The sequence below is a fragment of the Tupaia chinensis genome, unplaced genomic scaffold (assembly GCF_000334495.1).
Source record: "Tupaia chinensis unplaced genomic scaffold, TupChi_1.0 Scaffold000086_1, whole genome shotgun sequence".
Classification (NCBI taxonomy): domain Eukaryota; kingdom Metazoa; phylum Chordata; class Mammalia; order Scandentia; family Tupaiidae; genus Tupaia; species Tupaia belangeri.
In genome coordinates, this window is record NW_006159548.1 from 5,657,144 (window position 1) to 5,673,458 (window position 16,315).

Consider the following 16,315-nt stretch of genomic DNA (forward strand, 5'->3'; position numbering starts at 1 on the left):
AAGAGAGAGAGGGAAAGTGCGAAAGCTCCCCCCTGGGAGATGGTCCGGCCACAGTCCCTCCTCCATGTCTCCTTTTGGGATGTTGGCCACACATACAGAAGCGCCTGATGTATTTTCAAGCCGCCAGGTCCAGAACTTGAGCCACGTGGGCTCGTCACAACTGCCACCACCAGCTGGCCTCTCTCATTTGCCTTTGAATTGAAATTTTGTGTTCCTTATAATAACCACATTTTGTTTGTATCTAAATATAAGCCAACTCAAATCTTTACTGTATTTTAAAGTAGACTGAACCCGACATTCACATCTGAGCATAGTCTCATGTGTATGAAAACATGTTTATATTTCAGAAAATTTTCAACCTGTCTATGTCTACAACCCTGGTGAGTACGTGCTTTTTTTTTTTTTTAAGTATATTTTATTAGAGAAGAAAGTGCCTGCATGCATCATGTATAGGTACTCTTGACAGGGTTTTGTCCCACCACAATCATCCCTCCAGCCTCTCAGCCAGTGGGGAGCCAAGGTGTGTGCATGGGTATACCTGGCAGGTTCAGGTCAACCCGAGATCGCGGGTCACATGGTACCGAACCCCACGTGGTACAGTACTCTCTGCTTGTACCACAGCTGGGCCAAATTTTTAAAAGTAATTCTTACCTGGATGTTTAATGGTTTCTCTCCTGTTTTGTAATTGGCAGTTCTTAGCTGAAGAAAAGGAGTACTTCTCAAATACAAAACAGTGACTTGGTGGATAGGAGGAGGGGGGAAAACCCTATTTTGGGAAATTTACCTCCCTTAGATCAGAGTTGGCTTTGTGGAGATCTGAACAATAGGGAAACTTTCTGGGGAGTAATGTTGGTAGAACCCAAAGCCCTAGTCGACTGTTGCAGAGATTTGGGGGCCCCTTAGATACAAATGTGTATTCACTCAGTCTCTGAGATTAGCCTGTGCGACACCGAATATTCAGATAAAAATAGGAAGATCAGCATCTTTGCATCTGTGAAATATGCTAATGTTTGGAATTATTTGACCAAAATGTCAGGATAATTAGGTACCGCCCTGACCCCCCCGCAAAGCTTCCACTTATGGAGGTATAGCCCAAATTGCTTCTTTATATATGTGTTCCTTATCACGTTTGACCCATGTGGCTGTATTACTTTGTTGAAGAGAGGAAAGTATCCAATCTTTCCTTACATAAGTAATTTACTTCCTGTTTGAAAAGCCATTTCCTGTCCTAATAGAAGGGGTTTCCGGCCCCAGTCCTCCTTCTCACCGGCCCCCTGTAGCCACAGTCTACTTTTCATTCCGCAGGGACCTCAGTTTCACAGCAGACATGCTTCTGGCTCCTTGAGATGCCCAGAAATCTGACTACATATGGTGGTTTTTCTTAATAAAGGGAGTTAGTGAAAGATTCCGGCCCACTAGCCAAGGTAGTTTTAGACTCTGGCTGACTTTTAAATTCAGTAGCAGTAGTTTCCTGGACATACCAAGAAGTTCTTTATGGCCATATTATCTGAAAACAGTTTTGTAATAGCTACAGTAACTCTCAATTCTTTTTTCCATCATTAAAACAAAGTTTCTTTTAGGTGAGAAAAACCAGAAGCTTGAAGACCCTGGTAAGAAATTTCATAAATTCTGGGGTTTACATTTTTCCTTTTCTTTCTTTAGAGAGATTTTTGCTATAGGGCTCATGCATTTGTCGGAGATACAGAAAGAGAGAAATCATCCCCTGGGGGGATGACCCTATGGCAGTCCCTTCTCCTCCATTCTCTTCTCAGGATTTTGGACGCACATGCACATGCACCTGGTGTGAGTTTTAAGCTGCCAGGTCCAGAACTCAAAGCATGGTCAACCATGTGGGAGTCCAATGACATAACCATTATACCATCTTCTGGACCTTCTTATTTTTTTTTTACAAAAAGAGTTATTTTATTTAGCTGTATTTATTTATTTATTTTAATTTTATCAGAGAAGGACAGAGTGAGCAAGTGAAAGAGCGAGGGAAAGTGAGGAAGCAAGCTGCCAGGTCCGACACTCAACGGCAGTTGGCCATGTGGGAGTCCAGTGCCCTTAACCATCACACCACCTGCCCTCCTCCCCTTTTTAAGAGTTGTGGGTTTTTCTGTTTTTTGTTTGTTTGTTTTTTGTTTTTTGGGGGTCGGGGGTACTATAGAGCACGTGTGCTCACCCGAGAGACAGAAATAGAGAAATCACTTCCCAGGGGGATGACCACACCACAGTCCCTTCTCCATTCTCCTTTTGGGATTTTGAGTTTGTGAGCACACGTTCCTGGCATGAGTTTTAAGCCTGGGGCCAGGACTGAACTGCGATCAATTACGTGGGAATCCAGCCTCATAACCACTATGCCATCTGCTGGTCCAAGGTCTTCATTTCTCAAGACAGCTCACTTTATGGATGAGAGCAGGTAGGCATGGCATTGCACAGAGAAGTGGGCAGAGGGCAGAGCCCACCTTAGCTTACTAAGTGGGATGTCAGAGGCCCTCCTGGATGTCAGAAAGAATTCCTTATAGACACGATGCAGCAGCTCTGCGTCTCCCATCTAGTCATCTTTAGATTATCCCAGCCAATGAAGAACGGTATCCTTAATTATTCTACCAATTCTTAAGACTTAGGATGGTTGGCAGTGCATAACAAATAGCATTTTTTTTCTAAATCAAAATGATGTTTTGTGTATTTCTGCATCTAGCAATCTAAGATGCTATTCACTGTTTATGTATATGTTCCAAAGTTCAACTTATAGCAAAAACCTCTCCAAAAAAAAAAAAAAGTTAATGGAAATGTGTTTTATGAAACAACTATGTATGTATTTTAAAAATTTCTGTACCAAAATAAACTCACACTTTAATTCCATTTTCCATGAACTTATTGACGTTCTCATGTTCTTCAGTGTTAAATATCCCTATTCCCTGCATTTTATTAAGCCAATCATGGAGTAAGCTTCTCAGAGAGCAAAGGCCATCATAATTTTACAAGTCGATTAAAAAGGAAATAGAAAAGGTTCATCTTTATCCTGCTGTTTCCACACAAAATGGACCTCAGAATAATAACATTGCTAATGAGGAAATTTTTCTCTTTATAGGAGTATTTCAGGTGTTGGATGAGGAGCGAATGATAAAATCCCACCTCACATTTAATATGGCCTCCTCCACCCCCAGGAGAGGGGGATTTCTTGCTTTCTGTCTGTCTCCAGTGAGTGCACATGCTCTATAGCAAAAACCTTTCTCTCTAAAACAATGAGTAAGCTAGAACAGAGGGACTTCACTTACCAAGTGCTTTTTATGTCCCATGCAGTATACCGAGGACATGCACGCAGTATTGCCTTTATCACTCACTACCAACCTACAAGGTCATTTCTTTTGCATAAATGAGGACTAGATGTTCAGAGGGATTAAGCAATCTGCCCCGAGTCATAGAGCTAATAACTAAATGAACCTTAGCGTTAAACCAAGCAGAATATTGTTTCATCTAAAAATCTATGTACTAGGACTTCATTCTGAACATAAGATTGAAGAGATAGAAGCCAGACCATGGACGTCAAGTCTGGGCTAAGGAGTTGAGATGCTGTCCTGTTGCAGAACAAAGAGTCATTAAAAGATGTTTTTGTTGCTGTTTTGTTTTGTTTTGTTTTGTAGAGATGGGAAGATAGACACAATGTAGATACCTGACACTAACCAATATTCATTTCTGCCTTCAGGTATGAAAAGCCATGAGCCCACCCAGATACCTGGTAAGACAGCTTTCTGTTTACTCTCCGAGTGGAAGTCTGAGGAGAGGGACGCCCAGGCACTAAAGAGAACACTGTCATGATTCCTTGTCGTGACTGTTTCCCTTACAGCTGCCTGTGAGTCCCCCACAAAGGTTAGCCGGGAAGCGTCAGAGTGCCTGCGCTCCTGGGCGTCCACTCGCTCCTGGAGCACTATCTCTGGGGCAGGGTCAGCTCTGCTGGGGGCGTGGCAGAGGGAGAGGCTGCTGGGACCTGCGTGCATCAGCCCGGCACCTTCCAGGTTCTGCCGCTGAAGTTAAGTCAGTAGAAACCTCAACTTCATGCACAAGCCGACACTTGGCTTTGCTGACACCCCATCGTCTGGCTCTGCAGTAAGGTATCGTCCAGGCAGACAGACACACGTTCCAGGAAGTGCTGTGGTGGAAGACTCCTCTAAGTGGTGTGGCGTTGCACAGTGAGGGACTATGTGGCCAGAACTGTTCATAAAAAGGCCGATAGGACAGTGCAGTGGGACCTTTCTTGCTTTTTTCTTTTGAGCTTACAGACAAGAGTTTGAAAAGTATACTCTCTGGAGCAAACTGTTTAAGTCATTGAAACTTCTCTCTTATTTAGGAATGAAAATTCCAGAACCTTTTTCACTACCTGGTAAGCAATAGAGGGTATGACAGGAGGGAAGGTGTCTGTTTGGGGGGTAGAAACATGACTGTCGCCACATGCAGGGAAGCCCACATAATCTGTACAGGATCAGAGAAGCGAGTGAAAGGCCCAGGTCTCTAATGACCAAGAACGTATGCTTACAGTGGAGAAAACAATACAAAGGCCTCCCAGTTTTCTTCCTGAGACAAAGAGAAAAAAGTGGACCTGATACATTTAGCAGAGCGCTATGGCCAGTGACGGCACTTCTGTGTGCCTCGGAATTGTCATCTTTCAAACGTGGCCGACACTGTCATAGCTACCTCATGGCAAATGCAGCAGGGCTAGAGAATCAGAAAAATCTCAGCGTTCCAGCCCCTATCTAGTGCTCGAACCCTTTTCTCCTGAGTGTATGTAGTGCTTTGAAAACAATTCCTTGGCCGTTTTGTTATTACGGGAATGGTCCTCTGTTAAAGAAACCAGACTGACAGCCGCTGTCCGCTGTACTGAACCCATCCACGGCACGGAGCTTTGCAAACTGCCATTGCTGTCTGTGCAGACCGGGGCTGTGTATACCAACTGCAGGTCCCACTGGACACCTAGAGCACAAACAGGCTCAGAGCGCGGGTCTAGCAGCCCTGTTAGACCGACCCACGTCTGCACGGTTGGATTCTCTGGCCACAGCCTGGCAGGAAAGCTCTAGTGATACTGCCTTTGTGCCTACAGCTGGGAGGCTCACTGGACCCGCGTTTGCAGTGCTCTCACTGGGGCTCGCTGGTCACACAGCACAGGTCTGAAAGGAGCTGCTGAGCAGGCGAGGGAAGGAACGTGAGCTGTGCAGACAGACCAGCTTCAGAAAGTCCCGCCATTGCCCTGTTCCTCTGGGTTACTCCACTTTTCTGTACCTCTGGCCTTGTATCTGTAAAATGAGGAAAACCCATCTTGCAGGACTGCTTAAAGACCTAGTGAGCTAAAGTACTGGCAGAATGAATGGTGGCAAAATAGTAGCTAATGATAGCTGTCTTTATTATTACCTAAAAATCTCTTTCTCACTTAGGAATAAAATTGGTACAACCGGATGAAACACCTGGTAATAAATCCTTTACTGGGGAAGGAGGCATCACAGGAGTTCTAAGCCCCTTATCATAATCATCTAGTTAGCTCAGTCGTAAGAAGTCTGAGAAAGAAAGACTCCTGGGCTCTATTTTAATGGAAACATATATTCATGGTTAAAAAAACACCCAGAGATGAAAAATTAAGCCCTTCCCCCAACCCCACACATAACCTCTAAACCTCTTGTCCTGCCCCTCAGACCTACTACTCCCAGACATAAGTTTGCCTAATCTTTCATCAGTTCCAGATAAATAGGTTATACAATGCAATTAACTCAAATCTCTTTTTATTTTAGAAGACAAAAGTCAAGGAAAAATCAACAATCCTAGTAAGAAATATCTCATTTCCTCAATTGATAAATGTCTGCAATGTGGAAAAAGTGAGAAACTAATTTTTCCCCAGTAAAAGGAGCAAAGTTGCAAGAGTTTAAAGCATCGTGATAACTGTATGTCATACCCAGTCACAGAGTGTGTGGTGAGGACAGCTCGACTCGGTCCTGAAATGATCATTTCCGCTGTGTCTGGAGGCTGTGCTGCTTACCTGTCAATACTTTCTAACAAGTATTTTCTAAATCCCTTATGCTGTCTATTCACAGAACAGAGATACCTGAACCCATAAAACACATCGGTACAAAGTCCCGACCATAATCTTAATGAAATTTCAGTACATTTCAGTATGTAAGTGCTTAAGAGTATCCTAAAAAGATTCATGAGAATGGATGCTTAGATTTTATGCAAATAAATTTGGATTTTAGAGAAGATTAGAAGCTATTCTATAAAAAAAAAGTATAAGAAACTAAGTGAATACAGTCAGCCCTAGATAAAAATTGGGTTTTAATGTTTATTAAAACTATCTGGAGGGGCTGGCAAGTGGCATGGTGGTTGAGGCACTGGACTCCATATGGCAGTTCAAGTCCTGGACCTGGCGGCATGCTTTCTCACTTCCCTTCTCTCTCTCTGGTCAAATTAATAATAATAATAATAATAATAATAATAATAATAATAATATCACCCTCACTCCCACCCCTGCATAGACGGTTTGAACAAAAACAAAGCCATAGGTTACTTACCTGAGTTTAGGGCAGCATGGAACAGATTATCCCATGGATGGACTCCACAGCTACTCTCTACTAGTTCAGATGAAAGGAAAGCGGTTTTCTCCAGAGCAGTTATGTATGGTCAAAAAACATTTCTTTTTTATCAGCTTACAGAGCTATGTTTAAAAATGCATTACAGTCCTGCATCGCTTCACAATGGGAATATGTCCTGAGAAATGCGTTAGGCGATTTCATCAGCAAACCTAGATGGTAAGCCTACTGTACACCTAAGCCATGGTACAGCGTACTGTATGCCTAGGCCAGGGGTATAGCCCACTGTACATGCAGGCCGAGTGGTACAGCCTACTGTACGCCCAGGCCAGGTGGTACAGCTTGTCGCTGCTAGGCTGCAGCTATACAGCATGTGACTGTACTGAACACTGTAGACGGTTATGACATAGTTCAGTATTTATGTATCTATAAACATATCGAAACATAGAAAAGGTGCTGTGAAAATATAGTATAAAAGATTTAAAAAGGTATACCTGGATGGGACACTTACCATGAATGGAGCTTGCAGGACTGAAAGTTGCTCTGGGTGACTCACTAAGTGGTGAGTGATTGTGAAGTCCCAGGGTATCATTGTACACAGAGATAGACTTTATCAACACTTAGGTTCTACTACATTTATTTATTTATTTATATTTTTAAAAGAATTATTTTATTTAAATTATTTATTTTAATTTGACCAGAGAGGGGGAGAGAGAGAGAGCAATATTGAGAGAGAGAGAAAGTGAGAAAGCAAGCTGCCAGGTCTGGGACTCAAACTGCAGTAGGCCATGCGGGAGTCCAACACCCTTAACCACATCACCTGCCAGCCCCTACACTAAACTTATTAACAATGTTTTTCCTTTGGTAATAATTTCTGGTTAGTGTAACTTTTTAATTTTTTTAACATTTCACCTCTTTTATAATGACACGATAAGCAAATACATTGCACAGAACTATTTTAATTTACATATTTATTCTATAAACTTTTTTTCTACTTTTGAATTTTGTTTTAAACTTTTGTAAAAAAAATCAAGAAACACACACATTACCCAAGGCCTATTCAGGGTCAGGCTCATCAGTATCACTTTCTTTCACCTCCATACCTCGTCCTACTGGAAGGGCCGTGACAGAGGCCCAAGAGAAAATGATGCAGCCCGGAGACATGATAAACACGAGATGTGTAAGGCTGCTGCCAGCGTAACAAAGCACCCGTTTCACAGGGAAAATCTTCTTCTGAGGGATTTTTGCTCTAAGGCATATGCACTCACCTGAGAGAGACAGAAAGCGAGACATCACCCCCCTTCCCCAGGAGATATGGCCACGCTGCAATTCCTTCTCCTCCTCCTCTTCCCGGGACCTTGAGCATGCGTGTACATATGCCCAGTATGAGTTTGAAGCCACCGGGTCTGAGACTTGAACTGCAGTTGGCCATGTGGGTGGGAGTCCAGTGATGTAATCACTATGCCATCTGCCGGTCCCATAATAAACTTCTTTAAAATAAGGAGTACAAAAATTATAAATGATACATACATAAACCTGTAATAGTTATTATCACTGTCATATATATATATATATATTTTTGAGAGGTTTTTGCTATAGAGCAAGTGCGCTCGCCAGACAGAGATAGAAAGCGAGAAATCACCCCCCAGGGGGGATGGCCACGCCACAATCCCTTCTCCTCCATTCTCCTCTCGGGATCTTGGGCACACACACACACGCTCGGCGTGAGTTTAAGCCACCAGGTCCGGGATGCAAACCCCGGTCGACTACGTGGGAGTCCAGCGACATAGCCATTACACCAACTTCTGGTCCCATCACTGTCATATATTATGTACTGAGATAACTCTGTGCTGTATTGTTATACGACTGGCAGTGCTGGTTTGTTTACACCAACATCACCACAAATACATGAGTATCACTATGACAGCCACGTAACTGGCTGATAGGAGCTTTTCTGCCCGTTACAGTCCTATGAGACCACCACCGTGTAAGGCAGCTGGTGTTGACTGGAACGTGGCTGCATGGTGCATGGCTGCATATCCAGTGCTATTTGAGCTGTTTGGAAATGCACATGGAACACACTGTCTTGTTTGAAATAGAACAGCATGTTAAACTGTACCTTGAATGAAGAGAAAAAAAATGAAAATAGGAAACTGCTAAGAAAAATTTTAGAGAACTTCAACAAAACATAATTATCTTGGCTATACAGATGAAAAAGCCTGTGACGTCCCAAATAAGAGCCTAGAGCAGCGTGCCCTGCTGTGGCAATATGGCCTGAACTCTGTAACGAGCTGCACTCGCTAGAAAACGGTTTCAGCTTAAGTTGGACGTATTTCAGCTTAAGTTTCTAACTTCAGTGTTTTGTTTACATATGCAGGACTAACGGGTATAGATGGATGATGCTTGATATTAAACATGTCTTTGGTCGGTGACCATGTGTTCTCCTTCACAGCTCCAATTCCAGCTCCAGCTCCACTTCCAGTTCCAGTTCCGGGTCCCAAAACCCATCCTTCCGCATCCTCTGGCAAGATGCTCCTTCCACCGATTGGGACGCTCGTTTTAATCAGTGCTTCTGCTGTAAATCTCTTCGTTGCTCTGTAGTTTGAGACATTCTTCCTCATACTTTACTTGAAATAGGCTATAGGGATCCCATGGGATAGCAAAAGGAATGATGTATTTTTTTACTTGTTGGCCAATGTCACTGATACAATGGGAACTGTACATTTGTTATTCATTTTGCAAATTTAGGAAGTTGGTCCAGATATAATGTTACAGAATTAACTTTTCACTTATTTCTATATTAATCTTAATGATTAAAAAAACCTGTTTATTTCTGATTGACTTCAATAAAAGACTTTAAGATTACTATTTTATTTTTCAGAATTGCCAGTGTTAACGGTTAAAATTAACTTAGTACCAGAATTAGAATTTTACAGATATTCACCTCTCCTAAGGATCCAACTTTGCTTTCAAGCTCATCTTCCCTCAGCCTATCAATATTTTTCGTGAACACAATAGTTGACAGAATGTTTCGTTTATGTACTGATTTAAATGTCATTGTAATCCGAGAAGGACTGAAGAATAACATATGTCAAGCAAGGAAAATGTTATACAGTACAGTTCCCTTTGGCCTGGGGTACTGTCGTGGTTAAACAGTGACTGATAGAGGCGTGAGCTTTGTAAATGAGATGTGTTTACACTTGTCAGTGTTTCAAAAAGGATTTAAAGGCACTGGCAAAGACACAGAAAAGCTACATAAAACCTAATTACTAAGGGTTCCATGTGCTTTCATTCTACGACTTTACTTCAAAATGTTGAATGAATGAAGGCTATCCACAAGAATCCCTACCCAGTTGAAGACTGAATTTACAACTTCTAGTAAATTGTGTTACAGAACATAATTTAGTTCTGAGGCTGAAATGGGTCTTTTTAAGAGTTTTTGAGCTTTTTAGCAGTTTTCTATCTTCATTTTTTTTCCTCTCCATTCAAGGTACAGTTTAACATGCTGTTCTATTTCAAACAAGACAGTGGCAGTGTGTTCCATGCGCATTTTCAAATAGCGCAAACATTTTTAGAGTTTTTTTTGCTATAATGTGCGTGCACTCACCAGAGACAGAGAATCAGAGACAGAAAGCGAGAAATCACCTGCTTGGGAGAATGGCCAATCAATCTCTTTTTCTCCATTCTCCTCTCGGGATCTTGGGTACTCATGCACAAGCACCCAGCAAGAATTTTAAGTCACCAGATCTAGGACTCATACCAGGGTCGACTATGTGGGAATCCAGCGACATAACCATTCTGCTGGTCCCTGAATCCATGTATTTTTTTGGGGGGGGAGGGGTGAGAGGACTGAATTTACAACTTCTAGTAAATTGTGTTACAGAACATAATTTAGTTCTGAGGCTGAAATGGGTCTTTTTAAGAGTTTTTGAGCTTTTTAGCAGTTTTCTATCTTCATTTTTTTTCCTCTCCATTCAAGGTACAGTTTAACATGCTGTTCTATTTCAAACAAGACAGTGGCAGTGTGTTCCATGCGCATTTTCAAATAGCGCAAACATTTTTAGAGTTTTTTTTGCTATAATGTGCGTGCACTCACCAGAGACAGAGAGAGACAGAGAGACAGAAAGCGAGAAATCACCTGCTTGGGAGAATGGCCAATCAATCTCTTTTTCTCCATTCTCCTCTCGGGATCTTGGGTACTCATGCACAAGCACCCAGCAAGAATTTTAAGTCACCAGATCTAGGACTCATACCAGGGTCGACTATGTGGGAATCCAGCGACATAACCATTCTGCTGGTCCCTGAATCCATGTATTTTTTTGGGGGGGGAGGGGTGAGAGGTTTTCCCTATAGGGTGCATGCGCTCACCAGACAGACAGAGAGACATAGAGACAGAAAGCGAGAAATCACCCCCCAGAGGGGATGGTCACGCTGCAATCCCTTCTCCTCTATTCTCCTCTCGGGATCTTGGGCACACACGCACATGCGCCCGGCGTGTTTTAAGCCACCGGGTCCGGGACACGAAACGCGGTCGACTACGTGGGAGTCCAGCGACATAGCCATTACGCTAACTGCTGGTTTCCAGCCTGAATCCATATTTTTGAAGGATACAAAATTCAGCCTTTATCATCACTTGCTCACACACCTGCAGTACTGACTGAATCCAGTTATCAAACCAGCCATATTAACAAGGACCACCAACTTGCCTTACACATCTAGTTGTCAGGATGGTAATTCAGGGTAATAACCGGGCCTGGCTTCAAAGACAGACCCTGGGCCCTAGGTAGGTGTATTTATGTTGTGGAACCAAGGACCTAACATGAGAACAAGAGAAATGAAAGGCTTGACGTTAGCATGAGGGACTTATCAATGACATTGTATGACTCAGTGAAGAATGGAAGTGCCTATCTTCTGGGCCGAGAAAATGTGGACAAGGAGAGAAAGAAATCCCTCTCCTAACACTGGTAGAACTCAAGAATGGCAGTAAAAGGCCAGCAGGTGGCATGGTGGTTAAGACATGGACTCCCACATGGCCGACTGGTTCAAGACCTGGACCCGATGGCTTGAAAATCATGCCAGGCACATGTGCGTGCATGCCCGAAATCTCAGGAGAATGGAGAAGACATTGCACCCCCTTAGGAGGTGATTACTCACTTTCCCTCGCACTGTCTCCAGCAAGCAATTGCACCCTATAAACCTTAGAGAAACAAAACAGAAGGCACTACTGATGGTGTAAGAAATTTGCATGTTACAAATAAGCTTGGCAAATGTGGGTGTAAACTTCTGGCAGCCAATTTGGAAAGAAACATAATTTTAAACTTACCAGTTTCCTATACAATTCTTAGTCTGCAAGTGAGGAGAAATTCCTTCAGCAGGTTCTGAGTATGCACTGTAGATACACAAAGCATCAACTCCTTACCACCCCACAGTAAATCCATATCAAGATCCCTGACTCTGCTCACTTTAAGCCAAAGCATCACAAAGAAGTGAAAAGTTGAAGTGTTTTAAAAGGGTCCCACATGATGCAGTCCAAGTTTATGGTATGTGTTCAGAAGTACCGTTTAAAATGATACAGTTGTTGGGGCCAGCAGGTGGTATGGTGGTATGACTGAACTCCCATGTAGTCAACTGCGGTTCAAGTTCTAGACCCGGTGGCTTAAACTCATGCCAGTGCATGTGCATGCGTGCCCAAGATTCCGAGAGAAGAATGGAGAAGGGATTGTGGCTTGGCCATCCCCCCTGGGTGGTGATTTCTTGCTTCCTGTCTCTGTCTCTCTGGCAAGTGCATGCACCCAGTAGCAAAAACTTCTCAAAAAAAAAAAAAAAAACTCTTAGGGAAAAAAAAAGATACGGTTGTTGAAGAATCAGTAGCTCATATTGTCTTAGATTTCCTAGTGTATTCAGGTACTCCTGATTTCTTAAGAAATTCTTTATCCTAGATGATAACATGAAGTTTTACTTGTCATACTCTGGAGTTAAAATGGACCAGCACTGGACCAGCAGGTAGTTGCTGGGGTGCTGGATTCCCACATAGCTGACCATGAATAGAGTCCTGGACCTGGTGTTGTGAAAATCGTAACAAATAAATTGGTAGGTAAATAAATGTAAAAAAAAAAGTGGGGCTGGCAGGTGGTGTGGTGCTGAAGGGCGCTGGACTCCCACATGGCTGACCACAGTTTGAGTTCTGAACATGGTGGCTTGCTTTCTCTCTATCTCACTGTGTCCTTCTCTGCTCAAATTAAAATAAATAAATAAATAATAAATTTAAACAAAAAATAATTATTTTTTAAAAAGTGTCAGCATTGACCAAAGTCCTAGGAGGGGGAAATTCAGACCTAAGACTAAAACTCCTGAAAAAAGAAAAAAAAAAAAAAAGGACTAAAATTCCTGAATTGTGGCGTTGGCAGGTGGCATGACGGCTGGGGTGCTGGACTCCCGCATGGCTGATCACAGCCGAGTCCTGAATCTGGCGGCTTGCTTTTTCACTGTGATTATATGTAAATTAAAATATAAAAAATATTAATAAAGTAAAATAAACTTTAAAAAGTTTTGTTTTTGTAGAATTCAGAAGTGAAACCATCAAGACCTGGACTTTTCATTGTTGGGAGGTTATTTATCACATTCAATTTCATTGATGGATATTTTATTTTATAAAAGTAATTACAAATTAAGCATTTATTTATTGATCTTTTATAGAAATAAAAGGTTTAAAAAACAAAGTTGAAAAAACAGTAATTTTGTTATATCCTAATTACTTATTTTTGTTCTGTAAATTCCAAATAAGTAAAATAATATAAAAATATATTTTCAGATCTTCAAAGAAAAAGAAAAACATATTAATTATTAAATAATTTTGGATTTTCTTTACTCCCCTCAGAGATGAATTCAAATATAAAAACTGAAGTACTTTTACACTCTGAAGTACAAATCTCTAACAGTCAAGAAATTATACAATTTATTTTGTTATGTGCAAAGTATTTCGTGTTTACTTGCTATGGAAAGCAGGCTCAATGGAGAATAATCATTAAACACTGATTATGGATGAGAAAATGCTGTTGTAAAAATGTACGAAAGTACGTATACTTTGGGTAATTGTGTATTTCAGATCTGATGAAAGGTAACTCGTCATTAACCTTCTCAAAGAAGCAGGCCAAGAGAGGCCTGTTTTCTTTCCTTTCCGACTGTCAGGACTGTCAGTTTTATTCTAAAGGAAGGCTCGAAGTGGTAGGAGGACGCATTTTACAATGCAAACCTCTAACAGAAGTTCATGAACTGTCAAGTAAAGATGCCCCCTCTGATGTGGATGGTCTCATTCAATCCATGCTCTACCAACTTTATGTCTTCTAGGTCGTCTTTTATAATGCTGATCAAGTGACTAAGGCCTTCTTGTTGTTGTTTCAAATGCTAAAATGAATGAAAGAAAAAAAGCATATGAATGTTTTAACCTATTACGCTGCAAGCATCTCACAGGAAAAAGAGGATATTTTTGACTACTACAATACCTTGTAAAGTGCTCTTAATAGAGAAGACATGCATATTTATACATTTGTACTCCGTTTGTTTTGCTAATAAATTTTATAGGACAGAGTAAAAGACAATAGTCTAAAACAAACTGAACATCTTCTAAAGTAAGTTTTTTAAACAGTCCTTTTATCATTTGATGAAATAAAGGAATGACATTAAAACTCAAAAGATGAATATAGATGATTAACCAAATAATTTCAAAACTGAGAATTTTCATATTTCAAAGTACAAAATATATACGGATAATGGTGATGACTATGATGGTTGCTTTTTCTTTTTAAGGTTTCTGCCATAGGGTGAATGTGTTTGCTGGGAAGAGAGACAGAGGGAAAGTCAGAAATCACCCCTCCCTGGGGTAGGGGTGTGTGAGATGGCCATGCCCTAATCCCTTCTCTTCCATTCTCCTCTCAGAATTTTGGGCATGCACGTGGTGTGATTTTCAGGCCACTGGGTCTAGGACTTGTGGCTGACCAAGGAGTGTAGCACTTTCACCACAACACCCGCTGATCCCCGTTACTAATATTTTGAAAAGAGTCCTTTCCATGTCTTAATGCACTATTTTAATAGCTTCACTGGTATTAACTTGTTTAGCACAATTACATCCCTTTGAGCATGGGCTAGCAAGTGGTGTGGAAGTTAAGACAAGACACTGGATCCCAAAGGCGGACTACATGGTTCAAGTCCTAGATCCGGTGGCTTGAAAATCACACTGGGGGTGTGTGCATGTGTGCCCCAAATCTTGAGACTGGAGACAGGATTTCAGGGGATGGCCATCCCCTCTGGAGGTGATTTCTCATTTTCCCTCTAACTCTATCAAGCACACATGCTCTATAGCAAAAAAAAAAAAAAGAAAAAAAAATTCTTTTGCACACCCTTTGGGTGAGGACACATTATCCACTTAATAGTTAAAAGAAATCGGAGACACAGGTGAGTACCCGTGCAATGTCATAAAGTAGACGGTGCGCCATGACGTAATTCCACAATAGTACACTGTTTCTCATCATTTTAAAGAAGGTGAGCGTTTATTCATATTCCCAATTCATAACAAAAGACAAACCCTTTAATATAGCTCTTTATTATAATATGGGGAATCTAAGTTTTATTGCACAGATTGAATTTTGTGATATGCATACTATCCTTTAATTTTTTATATGTATATTTTTACCATCATTAATTCCAGTACATTTTAATTTTACTTATTTTTTTTTGAGAGAGATTTTTACTAGAAGGCATGTGTGCTTGCCAGAGAGAGACACAGACATAAAGCAAGAAATCACCCCCTCGGGGGTGGCCAAGCCGCAACCCCTTCTCTTCCATTCTCCTCTCGGGATTTCAGACACACACACATGTGTCCGGCTGAGTTTTATGCCACCGGGTCTGGGTCTTGAACCATGGTCAAATATGTGGGAGTACAGAGATGTAACCACTATGCCATCTGCTGGTCGTGATATGTATACTTTCTAAGAACATAGGAGCCAAATTAGTTTTTAGTTGCATAAAACAATATACAACTGTTTATAAACTGTTTACTTTAAAAAAAATCTATGTATTTGGGCCAGCAGGTGGCATGGTGGTTAAGGTACTGGATCCCACATGGCCCACTCCAGGGTTCTGGTCCAACACCCTGAGGTCTGAAAAACATGCCTAGTGCAAGTGAGTGCATGCCCAAAATCCTGAGAGGAGAACGGAGAAAGGACTGTAGTGGACCACTCTCCCAGGGAGGTAATTTCTTTCTTTCCCTCTGTCTTTCTTGGGTGAGTGTGCACACACTATGGCCAAAAGCCTTAAAAAAATAAATAAAAAATAAAATGGGGACTAGCGAATGGTGTAATGGTTATGTCTCTGGAATCCCATGCAGTTGACCATGGTTCAAGTCCCAGACCCAGCAGCGTAAAACTCATGCCAGGTGCATGTATGTGCATGCCCAAAATCCGGAGAAAGGATTGTGTTATCATCCCCTTTGGGGGGTAATTTCTCACTTTCTGTCTCTCTATCTCTCTCTCTCCAGCCAGAGGTGCCCTACAGCAAAAATCTCTCTCTCAAAAAAAGAAAAAAAAAAAAGAAAACCTAAAACACGTAATAAAATTGGGTTTGTTGATATTTATTCACATCTAAAATTCTCAGGGCATCCTAACAGTGCAACCTAATATGTTATTATATTTTTTAATTGCCAAAGAACACATGTGCTTGTTGGAAAGAGAGAGGAAGAAAGCAACCCC

At 41.5% G+C, this 16,315-nt stretch overlaps 2 protein-coding genes across 11 annotated transcripts in view; one reads left to right on the top strand and one right to left on the bottom strand.

Moving 5' to 3' along the window:
- ART3 (ADP-ribosyltransferase 3 (inactive)) overlaps positions 1 to 9,438 on the top strand; it is a 75,986-nt gene extending 66,548 nt beyond the window's left edge. For 6 of the 10 annotated variants that reach the window (XM_006142950.1, XM_006142955.3, XM_006142952.3 and 3 more), the window contains exons 5-12: positions 348 to 380; positions 1,581 to 1,610; positions 3,710 to 3,742; positions 4,352 to 4,384; positions 5,430 to 5,462; positions 5,781 to 5,813; positions 6,689 to 6,791; positions 9,025 to 9,438. In XM_006142950.1, coding sequence (XP_006143012.1) covers positions 348 to 380; positions 1,581 to 1,610; positions 3,710 to 3,742; positions 4,352 to 4,384; positions 5,430 to 5,462; positions 5,781 to 5,813; positions 6,689 to 6,791; positions 9,025 to 9,178 — 452 coding nt within the window. In that variant the 3' untranslated portion in view covers positions 9,179 to 9,438. The remainder of the gene's footprint in view (positions 1 to 347; positions 381 to 1,580; positions 1,611 to 3,709; positions 3,743 to 4,351; positions 4,385 to 5,429; positions 5,463 to 5,780; positions 5,814 to 6,688; positions 6,792 to 9,024) is intronic. The other 4 variants (XM_006142957.1, XM_006142956.2, XM_006142958.1 and 1 more) reach the window with 4 other exon arrangements.
- Positions 9,439 to 13,256: 3,818 nt separating this feature from the next.
- Positions 13,257 to 16,315, bottom strand: part of NUP54 (nucleoporin 54) — a 32,785-nt gene continuing 29,726 nt past the window's right edge. The window contains 1 exon segment of the mRNA XM_014585750.2: positions 13,257 to 13,976. Coding sequence (XP_014441236.1) covers positions 13,848 to 13,976 — 129 coding nt within the window. The 3' untranslated portion in view covers positions 13,257 to 13,847.